This window comes from Drosophila teissieri, chromosome 3R (genome assembly GCF_016746235.2).
Source record: "Drosophila teissieri strain GT53w chromosome 3R, Prin_Dtei_1.1, whole genome shotgun sequence".
In the NCBI taxonomy this organism is placed as follows: Eukaryota; Metazoa; Arthropoda; class Insecta; order Diptera; family Drosophilidae; genus Drosophila; species Drosophila teissieri.
Window position 1 is genome coordinate 24,750,498 of NC_053032.1, and position 12,155 is coordinate 24,762,652.

At 44.5% G+C, this 12,155-nt stretch overlaps 1 protein-coding gene across 1 annotated transcript in view; it reads left to right on the forward strand.

Moving 5' to 3' along the window:
- Positions 1-12,155, forward strand: part of LOC122621723 (homeobox protein 13) — a 63,174-nt gene that overhangs the window by 49,102 nt on the left and 1,917 nt on the right. The window contains exon 3 of the mRNA XM_043799681.1: positions 11,496-12,022. Coding sequence (XP_043655616.1) covers positions 11,567-12,022 — 456 coding nt within the window. The 5' untranslated portion in view covers positions 11,496-11,566. The remainder of the gene's footprint in view (positions 1-11,495; positions 12,023-12,155) is intronic.

The following is a 12,155-nucleotide window of genomic DNA, read 5'->3' on the forward strand; positions in this document are numbered from 1 at the left end:
AGAGTCGAAGTCGATGCCAAATCCATAAGCTTGCATCATTGACAAATCGCCGGACAAAGAGGCTTCGAACACTTTACCAGCTTAAATACTCGTAGATTTGGCTTAAGTCGCTGCCGCTTCTCAAGTGATAAATGATAGTCGAATGTGACTTGGCTTATAGCCTGCGTACACCTGCTTGTAGTCAACACGTTGTGAATGAATCGCTTCCGGCATGAATGGAATGGCATCTTGGCCTGCCGTTTGGCGATCATGCCAGCCTCGAGTGCTAGTCGTTCTTTTTTCTTTTTGTTTAAATCTCGAGTGCAATTGACGGTGTTTGTTTGCAGGAAGATTTGTATCAGCGAGGAACAACTGGGAACCAATTGGCGGACATTATAGGTTACCTAAAAGGTTACCTTACTGAGGTCTTCAATGCTTCGTCCTCAGTTTGGCAATAGAATAAAAATGATTAAAGGTAATGTGACTACTAAAATTGCATAAGATGTATATTTAAGCTGCTATAAGCAGATACTTTTTATTGTCCTAGAAAAAGAGCTCGAGATTAGAAGGGACCATAAAAGTTGATCCTCAATAAAGCGCCGCTCACAATGGATTGGCTTAACTTCCGAAGCAATTTCATCATTTAACGACCGATACGAGGAGTCTTTACTGGCTCATCATAAACTGAAGATCTCCTCCCGATCTCGACACACCCGAGAATCTCGGCAAGCGTGGCCAATAAATTATCGCTAGTGGTGCATAAGAATTTGTCACATAAATTACAATTTGCGTGCCCCTGTCGAGTGGCCAACAACAAGAAGGCGCACACACTTGTCACACACAGATACGCTGGCCAACACAAACACACTGACAGATGTTGGCATTTTGCAATGGATTTGTACGCCAGCCGACCCTAATTGCCATTGAGTGTTGTCCCGGGCAAACGACTAACACTAATTGTGCGTACAACTGCAACTACAAACTACAACTTCTCCCGAACAGCTCAATTTGCATCTGATCGTCTGCATTTGATCGTCTGAGGTGCACTCCCGTTAGAGGAGGACATACTCAAGAGGTGGATTGGAGGATTTCAGCATCTTAGCTTTTCAGCATCTTGCGAATCTCGGCATTCTGGCCAATTAGTCTGGCCAAAAGGGGGATTGCGAGGGGTTGCGCAAATGGAAATGGAGTGCAGGCATAAATGTCAGCTTCAATTTGGACTGCAATTAAAAGCGGATGGGGTAGCACGACTGACAGATCACCGGGGCAACAGCTTTATTTGCAGATTCATTTGCTGGCCGGCTGGCCACAAGATGAATGACTCTGCAGCTGCTGGCGATAAGCGAACACGAATGCCGAGCGGGCTGATAAACGTCGAGAAAGTATCGCTGGCGACTTTCTTTTCTCTTTCAGCCAGCTGTAGAAGTAAGCTTCTTGGACTAGCCGAAAACGGCAAGAAACACATCTCAATTGTAATAATTGTATTGATTGTGCAAAATTCGGGCATTTGAGCATTTGGGCGTTGCTCATGCAAATTATCATTTCGATTCGATACGATTCCATTCGATTCGATTTGGCGTCTGGCACGAGTTGCTTTCATAATTAAAATGCAGGCAAAACGGGAAAGAGTTGCGGTCAGTCTGCGCTACCGCAAAATGTATAAATTATGCAAAAAAGGTATTCGAACGAGAGAAGCAACAAAAAACACAACAAAAACACTGAGACCTTAAAATTCATATTGTTAGCAAACGTGGGCATTGTTAGACGCCTAGCCGCACGGCGATTGGTCCACTGAAAGTTGGCTCATTAGCATGTTAGGCACACGCCCCACACCGCAACACACGCCCCAAAAAAAATAGCAGGCAGGAAAAAATCAAACAGCAGGTTGAGCCTCCCCCTGATAATGCCCCAAAATGACCGGCCATAGGTATATGTATATAGAGTTATCTAGCCCAGATTGCCGATTGCGGTGGCTCGTTGGCCGCGATGCTGTGGCAATAAATCAAAATTATTATCCACACATTTGACTGTTTAAGGCAGCGCATGCATTTTGGCCATTTATGGCCGACTCTGTTCCTGCTTGCCCGATCCGTTAGCGTTCGCTGGTCTCTAGTCTCTGGTCTCTGGTCTCTGGCCAACGGCCTTTGAAAGAATGCCATATGCGATAGATACACGCTGGTAGTTTGCAAGTAGTCGAAGTTAGTACCGTACTCCCGTGCTGCCACATACTCCCGTAGTCATCGAAACAGTGGCGCTGGCATTGGCTTATCTGGCGGACGCAATCTGCGACCTGGAGCCGGAGCTGAAAGCCTGGATCTGGCCGCATTTGAATATGACGCACGGGTGAGCCAACTAGGGTGTGTGCCTCAGTTACACAGCCAACTATTCGCAGCAGCCAAAGACCCAGTGCCAGTGGCCAAAAGCAAAAAAAACCTGGCTTTGCTTTTTGACTGTGACTTGCGGTGAGCACGCTTGATTTTCGATCGGCGATAAGAAATTTATAGTTTCGGCTTAAAAGGCATTAGAGTGTAATATATTTAAAGTTTGGCATCGTATCTATATAGCTACATATATTAAACAAGTAAAGGAGGCTCTGGCAGCCCATTGTTGCCAAGGCATTCGGCGACTCGGCCCGTGGGTGTGTAAATCTATATGCAAATATTTGCATGCCCAGTCGCAATACAAAAGACTTAGGCAACGAACTTGGCTACCTAGACCGCTTGTCATAAAGTCATGCGGCCCAAGGAGTGCGAGCAGGACAGGCGCACTAAGCTGATATTCTTTATAGATCAAGTACATGCAATCAATAAGTTGGGGACCACAGAGTTATGGCCGATTTGCACGATGTCTGGTAAATCTAATAAAATAAATTGGTAAATCTATAACATTAACGATATGTTTAGCTTGATGAATGGAATTATAAGGTGTTCGGTAGTGACTTGGGCAAATTATTTAATTGACTTTCAATTGACTTTGCCATCTAAACAGAACCCGTTAAGCTTTACATTTAGTAAGGCAAAAATGTGGGAGTATATTATAGAATCATTATAATAAAATCAAGTGCAAAGATATGACATCGATTACAGATTGATTTTGAAAAAAATCTGTCAGCACCCGCGGATTAAGTTAGCTTAGACCAGTTTAAAGTTCTCGTTAGCCATTTGTGAATTTCAAATAAAATAATAAAGTTTTCGAAGAACCTATGGATATTACAATGCTGGCAGTGGGATATTTCCCTCAATTAAGAGGTCTCAGCAAATGCAATCATTTTCGTAGGCCTCCCTTTCCCATTCCCATTCGCATTCCCATTCCCAAGCACTTAATCCAACATAATCCAGCTATAACCATACTTACCAGACGCGACAAACTCTTGCAAATTCATTTCTATGCAAATTTCTAGTTTCCATTTGGATTTTTTCCTGGAGTTTCACTTTCAATTTGTATTTGTATGGTTTTTCGGTGCTTTTGTCACAGTTTCGTTTCGTTTCGTATCGTTTCGTTACTGTAGGTGCATTGTGTATTGTGTATGTTCGGTTCGGTGTATATATGACAATGTGTTTTTGGCTCGATTCGCTTCGCGTTGAGTTGAGTTGAGTTTCTTTTGTCTAGCAGCTGAAATTGTTTTATATGGTAAAATACAATTTGTGCAACTGGCAAAAGCGACAAACAACAACAGGCTAAGCATCCTTTGCTATACTTGTATATTGAAAGTGAAGTCTCTTAGCATATTTGCAGCATTTTGCTGTTGCTGTTGCTGTTGCTGTTTTGTAGCTGCTGTTTTACTCTGTGAAATTTGCATATTTGCGCACAGCTGCTTTTTTCTATTTCTCCGCTGCTTTTCTTCACTTGCCGCTGGTTGTCTCTTCTATTGCATTAATTTTGGCTTCTTGTTTGCCGTTGCCATTGCTGTTGTTGTCTTTGTCGTGGCTAATATGGTTGCTGCTGCAAATGTTGCACTGATGTCGCTGATGCCGTTGCTGCTCTTTTGTGGCTCATGTGCAGCATTTGTCGTTGGTTACCACATTCTGCAGCTCAGGCGGTTTGTAATTAATGGTTAATTAATTGAAACGAAGTAGCTGACAATCTTAATGATCCGTAATTTGTTATTATGGTAATTTATACAAGCCGCAGCTACAAGAGCAACACCAACACACACCAAAGCCTCTCCTCTCTGTTTCTGTTTGCTGTTGCTGTTGCTTTTGTTGTTGCCATTGCCCTAGTGCTGTAGTCTTGTAAGACATATAGAAATAAAAATTCATTAGCTTCTGAGCTGAGTGAGTTCGGATGACGGCGACAATTGTCTAATTGCAGTCACGAGCAATTTATGTACCCCTCGTTCAGCTATGAGTTATACCATATCAGCATGTCCGCTATATTTACGAGTATATACTCGTATATTCATATCGGATCAGATCGGCTTTACATATATGGCCAGAGCAACGCCCACAGGTGGCCCTAAGAGCCGGGCCATAACAATAAATTGTGCTTAGCGGTGTGGCAGAGCCAAAAGGCAGCAAACAAATTTTCAGAGTTAAGAAATGCCAGACTGATGGCTGCCTGGCCTCCCACCCATTTCGCCCACTCCCACACCCACTCCTCCCCTTTTTTACAATATTTTTTTTTTTTGTATTTTTTGTTGCCACCGGGAAGATGAGCACGACTGGCAAACAACAAACAACGGGTTAGAAATTTGCATCTTGACGAATTTAATGATGATGATGAAAAAGACGCCACAGAGGGAAAAATCATTTCGATCGGGGCAAATAAAACGCAAAAAAAAACAAAAAAAAATAAGAAGAAACTTCAAGGAGCCCACAGACAGCACACGATGTTTGTTGAAGGCATTTTGGGATGTGGGATTTGGGAAGTGGGAGTGTTGGATGCTGCTGCCGTTACCGTTGCTTGCAAAATATGAAAATATTTATGAAGATGCCTTTTGGGTGGCATTGCGGAATGTTTGACGTTGCCAGTCTCATGTCAAGTGCTGTGTCGTTTGATGGGCAAGTGAAAATATTTTCAATGCACTCAGCCATGACAGCCAAACAAATTACTAGGTAGGATATTACGGCTCTTTTGGCGTCTGCACACAGAAACACACACACCTATGAATACCGCCTGACCGGTTAAATGGCAATAATGAATGGCAGTCAGCCTTCAAACTAAATACATGGGAGCGTCACCCTTTGTCTGTGCTGATTAGCCAGAATTTCTGGCCATTCCTGGCCAGATCTCCTTTGTTTGGCTGCCAAGTGGCGCCTGCAGCGATCACGTCACAGACTCTCCGACACAAAACCAGCCACAATTGTTGGGTTTTCTTTTCGCCAATTTGATTGTTAGCCCACAGCTCACGATTTGGTTTCAATGTCTTCGATGGCGGCGGTGGTGGCGGTGGTGGTGGCTCGACTCTGCTCGTTTGGCTAAATCAATAAAGTTATCATGATTCCGGGGCAGAGGCGTCTCACCACGTAAATGCTTTAATACTTTAATTTCTATATATTTTCATATCAATCCAATTTGGCTGTCAAAAATGTTTGCTCATTCGGGGTGAACGCCCACCCACCCCAAGACATAATCGAAAATAAATGTAAAAATATAAACTCAATTAACATGTCACGCTTGGGCAATGAATGCAGTTCTGTGTTTCTTTCCCGATTTTGCTGTTCGAGTTTTTTGTTTCTGGTTTGTCATTATTATGTCGCCAGTCAAAAAAGCCAACCGAAAGTAAAGGCTGCCAAAATTCGTGCGCTACCGTTTTACAATGACTTAGAACAGCAGCAGCAACAACAGCGGCGGCAGCTGAAAAAATTAACTTGTTAAAATGCAAATTTCTGTGACTTGGGGGTCTGTCCGTCCGCACAGTTCGGCATTTAGCCTTGTTATTACTCTGGCATCGGCATTGAGTCCGTTCGTTCCCGTATTGATTTTGATAAATGACCCCGCGCTCCCAACAATTGCCAATCATATTTTTCTGGGTTGGGTTCTGACTAACCGACTAACTGGCTAACTGGCCCAAAATTGATTGAGCGCTGCACTAATTAAGGCATTAATCACGTGGCCCAGGAGAATGTATGACGAGCTGTAACTGTAAGCCAAAAGTTGCTGTGCACTGTGAAAAGTTGCAGCACTGATGAAGGGAAAATTCGCATTAAAAGTTTTCTTGTAGACAGTTTTACTTGAAGTACTAAATGGTAGATGGTATTTGGCTGAGTGTAAGTGCTGCAGTTGCACTTAAGACGCTGTGAAAGTCGCAGGCGGGCACACGAAAATTTTCACCCAAAACAACAGCAGGGGGGCGAGAGTGTGGGCCGCCAAGATGGACATGTTCTGATACAAGTTTCATAGCAAATTTGAAATTTATTGTGCCATGTTGCCGCGCTGCAAGGCACGACAGCCACAGATGCAGCAGCAACAGTTGCAGCAGCAACAGTTGCAGCAGCAACATCAGTTGCAGCAGCGGGAGCAGCACACAGCATGCAGCACCCACTGGCGCAAGGCCGTTAGGCACTCTCTTGGCCTTATTTGGTGGACAGTACGAGTATTTATGCAGATTCGCCGCGTGGGTGGCACAACACTTTCTACTTCCAGCCTGCACTTGCCAATTTGCATTCGTTGCAGCTAGCAGCTAGCAGTTTGCAGCTAGCAGTTAGCAGTTAGTAGCTAGCTGGTTTGTTGCCCTATTGATTCGTGGCTCTGATTGCTTTATGAGCCGTCTGCCTGCCTGCTGGCTAATGTTCGCATAATGTTTATGGTCAAACATATAAATGAAGGAAACGATCCTGAGCAGCAGCAGCAACAGCAGCAGCATCATTGCATCCGACAGTTGACAACAGCAGCGGAAGACATCGCATTGCAGGCCAAGTGTACACAAGTCCCAATGTGGCCAAGACGAACGGGCCAAGACGGCGGGCCAATCAGCAACATCTTCGTTAGCTGGCTGCCCCTTCATGCAGTTGCTTTTACGGCTTTGTCATTAATCAAATGGAATTGAAATGCGCCGCGTGTACATCACACGCCGTTGTTGTAGCTCTGTTGCTGTTGTTGTTGTTGCTGTTGTTGTTGCCGCCGAGCAGCGCCCATTTGGAGTTTGCCATTTTTGCGCATTTTAATCATGCCCGTCTCGCCTGTAGTTATTTGGCGTTTTTTCATACGCCTGGCTATGCCAAAGAGATCTGCGCCAGCTGATAAAGCAATGGCACTGCCGTTGCCGGTTGTAGCTCGTTGCTTGCTGCTGCTAACTGTTGCCGCTTGCCGGCTGCACTCACAAAAAAATTTGAGTTACTTTGAAATTCAAAAATATTGCTTTAAAAACATTCTCAAAGCATAGAAAAACGTATCATTTTAAGATAGAATTCTATTAAATGTTATTATCTTATTGTTAAGCCTAGATTTCTTCACAGTGTTTCTGAACGCCAACGCAGGCAGCGGCCGAAATGATTAATACATCTTGATGCGATTTGGTTTGTAACGCAGGCGCAATAAAAACGCGACTTTTGATTGACAATGGCAGCAAAAAGCCAAGCCGGAGATGCCGGCCGTTGATTACTTCATTAGGCGGGGTTCGGGTTCGAAAGTTGCCCGCTGCAACTGCAACGGGGAGGACCATTTGATTCAATTATGCATTTGCATGCAATTGAAGCATAAGCCCAAATTCACTGGCATCCCCCCTCCTCCTCCTTCCCCCCCTCCACAAATGCCAGCTGCAACCGGCATATTTTCTTATCAGCCGCCAGTTTGCTGAGCTATTGGTCAATTGGTCAGCAACTGACTACCAACTGTAACTACTGGCATATCCGGCTCTATTCGACTTTTTTTGGGGGCAGGCTCTCAACTGGTGGGCGATAATTATCTGGCTGAAAAATGATCGACTGCCTTATGGCCAACTCGGTCGCACTTGGCTAACGATGACAATTTGCGGTGCAGAAATTTGCAGCTGCAAGCTCCCGTGCGTTTTTTGATGCGTTTTTTTGATGCGTTTTTTTTTTGATGCGTTTTACGAGCGCTCTTCGAATGGCTTTCGTAATTTATGCGTCGCTTGGGAATTTGGCAATTTGCATATGCACAGTCGTTTATTATTGCTCAACAGGCCACGCAGTTGAATCCCAAAAAGTATGCAGCACAGTCAAGTTCAAGTTGTTGCAGTTTCTTCTTCAATAAATATGTGCCAGACATGATTAACCCATTTTTGCCCGCACAATTATCACATTGTGTGCATGCGCATGCACACACACTGCGTATACGCAACGCGAAACGCCCCATCGTTTATCTCAATAAAAGTGATTACGAATCGATGAGACGGCGACGACTGCCGCTTTCCACTGATGGCTCCATTTTGGCCAATCGAAGTGCAATTTGATTGCGGTACGTGCATCAACTTGAGCAGGTTTTCCCATTTCCCCACCGCCACCGTCATATTGTCTTCCTGCTGCGCTTTACTCTTCTTTTTATGAAATCAGGCGAATTATTTTAATTGATTAGGCCAACGCTAGAGGGGGTGTTGGTGGTGTGGCGAGGCGAGGCGGTTTAAGTATAAGTACAACTGGTTTCGGTTTTTATGCGCACGCATTTGACGATTGGTAATTGAAACTTGTTAGTGAAGACATTAAAAAATCGTTTAGCACGGTATTTGGGTTAAAAATGCGTGGAAAATCGTGCAGTCAAACAGCGACAAACTCGCCAAGAAAAAGGCGGCCAAAGCAGAAGCAGCCAAAGCGTGTGATTTTCATTGATTGTCTTGGCAGCGCGGAGGGGTGGAGGGGGGGTGGTAAAAATAACCAAGCAAGCTGGAGAAAATTGTGTAACCGCAATATAAAAATTCCTGCACATAAACTAATCTCAGACGATGGCTGCCTATTGACTACCGTAATGCTGTTTTCTTTGCCATATTTTTTTTCCCCCATTTTTTCCCGCTTGACGCCCGCAACAAAGACGTAGCTTATGAGACGCTAATCATGGCAAAGAAATGTTGCCGAAAATTGCCACATTTGTGCACATATTTCTTATGCATTTGCCTTTGTCTGGCGCAATTTACATAGCCGAATAAATCATGAGCTGCCTGGCTACCAAATTGTGCGAATAAATATGCCAGCGAGCGAGGTTAATTAAAAACATTTAAATTATTGAATCGTTTGTTATTTATGGCCCATAATCGAATACCCCCCGTCCCCTCTCCCCACTCCACCACCGTTCAACCACCAACAGCAAAAGCAACAGCAACAGTCAACGCGAAACATAAAACCCATCATGCTATCATGTTTTTTAAATGATGCCGCCTCAGGCTGTTTGCATTGGCCAAAATGCGCTAACAATTTCTACGATTACGATTGCGATTACCATGCAGCATCTCCCCCCGTCCCCCCATCCCCCCGACCATTCGTATTCGTATTCGAATTCGCATTCGCATGCATCTTCATCATGGCTTTGGCTGGGAAGATGCATGTGCCCGACACATGCACATCCACATGCACATCCACATCCAGCAGATACGAAGATATATCCATGGCGACCACGTCCATGATTGGCTGGCCGCCAGTTATATGAGCACGTCTCCTTTGCCTCTATAGCTGACTTGCTGGATGGCCAACTTTCTTACTTTCCCGACTCGGTCCCGCATCCAAATCACAATAATCGTGCTCAAATTAGTCAATATTTGAGCGCCAAAATGCTCAAACAAAGGCTTATTATTTTATTTCATTTTTTTTTGGTTTTTGGTTTTTTTGCCCGTTCTGTTTGGCGCTTTTCCCCGCTGCTGGCCATAAAGTATATATAAAGTAATTTCTGCATTTTAAACATGATTATTAAGTAAACTACTAGGCAGAGCTCGGTGCCGCTGTCAGTTGGCAGGCAAATGACCACAAATGATTACGCAGCGTTTGGTGTTTTTGGTGAAATTTCCTTTTTTTATTGTCCATTTTTTTTTTGTCTTTCCTTTTGGCTTGGCCGTTGGAGGCAAGCGATAAAGGCGCGGGAAAAGCCGGGAAACGAGCTCACCTCGAAAGCCTTAAAAATGCTAACTGACCGCTTCCCAAATGGCCTGCACTTGTTGGCCAGCCTGTGCCTCCTTCGAGTGGCCTCACCGATCAGGTGTTGATGCCGCTGACCGACACGTAGAAAAAACTATGGAAATACACATTAATACTTTTCATTTCCTAAGCCACAAAGGATCAAACTAAATTTAGTTTAAAATATAAGATCATAAAAACCAAAATGAAATTCTTGAAATATTATTTAATGATCATTCTTCTTAGAAACCCATTTTAAGTTTCCTGATGAATATTTTTGTCCAGCATTTTCCACAATCAGCTTAACATTCGTTTAGACTTGAATGTTATTTTCAGTGTCTGCTGCCGTTTTTGCTATTTGCAGATTCCCCTGCCAGTTTGATTTCCCCGCAGATATTGCACTTAAAAGTTTCTACAGCAGCAGCATCTGAAATATTTTCCAACAGCGGCATTTTCTCTACGCTGCTCTGCCCTTATCTAAACTATGCAAGCCAGCCACTGCGAGAGCCATGCAAATTTGTTAAGTCATTTTTGTTTGTGGTTCTCACGCTGCCAGGCCGTAAGGTCCATTTTTCATGCACACTGGGAGTCAGTTGGTTTTCATGTCGGTGTCGGTGTCAGTGCTTTGGGGTAACCACACAAAACAAACCAAAATAAACCAAAAAAACAAAAAATAGAAAAAGAAGGAGTAGAATCAATTTGACAACTTAAACATTTGGCACATTGGCCAGAACACGACTCGGGGGTACGTTTGCGATACGCTAACTGAAATAGCCACAAACTCACAACAGCTTCACAGCAGTTCGATCACCTTAGGGGTACGCCCGATATGGGCTACACGGTAGCCGAGTTTATTGCGGCGATATATTTATTTTTTTGCAACTATTCTAAATGCCGAGCACTTGCCGAACCTATGCAAATGAAACAAGTCGACGAGAGTGAAACAAAAAGTGCTGGCCAAATAAAAAAAGTTGTGGTAAAAACTGTCGCAGCGACAGGTTGGCAGAATTTGGCATTAGCCAAAAAGTGCGCGAGATTTACGAGTCGAGCACGCCAAATGTGTTTACACTTTGTCACCCTTCTGTCAGTTTGATTTATTTGTTTGCAGATAGCCGGCTAGCTAGCTAGCTAGCTGGCTAGTTGGCTAAAAGGCAGAGAGACTGGCCGAGACTGCCTCAAATTAAAATGCAAGTATGGCCGGAATGCAGGCTCGGGCCATGTGGCTAGAATGAGCGAATGCGAATGCGAATGACTGATTGACTTAAGTGGCCAACTGACAAGTGGCTTTAATCAATTGGTGTGACTTTTAATGCAGGCCAGGCCCCAGCTGCGTGTGTGTGTGTGTGTGTGTGTGTGTTGGAGAAATTGAGAAACCAAAACCGAAAGCGAAACCCGCAGCGAAATCGAAACCGCTGCCAACAGGTGTATGGGTATTTTAAGAATTTTTCACTTATAATACAAATCCTGTAGAATTCGCGTTATATATCATAACTAATGGTGTACTCTGCTCTTTTCCAGCATTCGCATCACTTGGAACTAACCAGCATCTGGTTTTCAAAGGCGCTACTCTGGCGCTTCAAGCTCAGCAGATGATCGGCACCGAGGATATGTCCGCAGCGGCTGGCATGGACATCAGCGAGTCCTTTCGTGCCGAGGATCTCTCGAAGGCGGACTTCTTTGACTTTGTCACCGGACCCGACATGGGCATCGGCATAGGAGTGGGCGTGGGCGTGGGCGTGGAGTCGTTGGGCGTCAGTCTGCATCAGCAGCACCACCAGAACCACCAACAGCCGCCCCACAGTCATAACGGCCACAACAACAACAATAACAATAATAACAACAACCACGTCCAGGTGGTGCACCAGCCCATTACGTCGCAATCGCAACAGCAGAGCCTCTGCGGTGGTGCGAGAGCCAACAGCAACAACATGATCCACGACGGCGGAGGCGGTGGTGCAGGCGCCGGTGGTGGCGGAGTCGTGGTGCCCGTGGGCAACCGCAACGGCACCAGCAACGGTGGCGATCCCACGTTACAGGGCTATGAGGTAGGCTATTAACTTGGGGCCCTAACCTATAACTATAAACATTTTTAAGGGCAAAGTATTAAAAAACATATTTTCAGACCATTAGAAAGTAGTTAGTTTTAGTGACAATCAAATCATGCACTGTAATTTATTC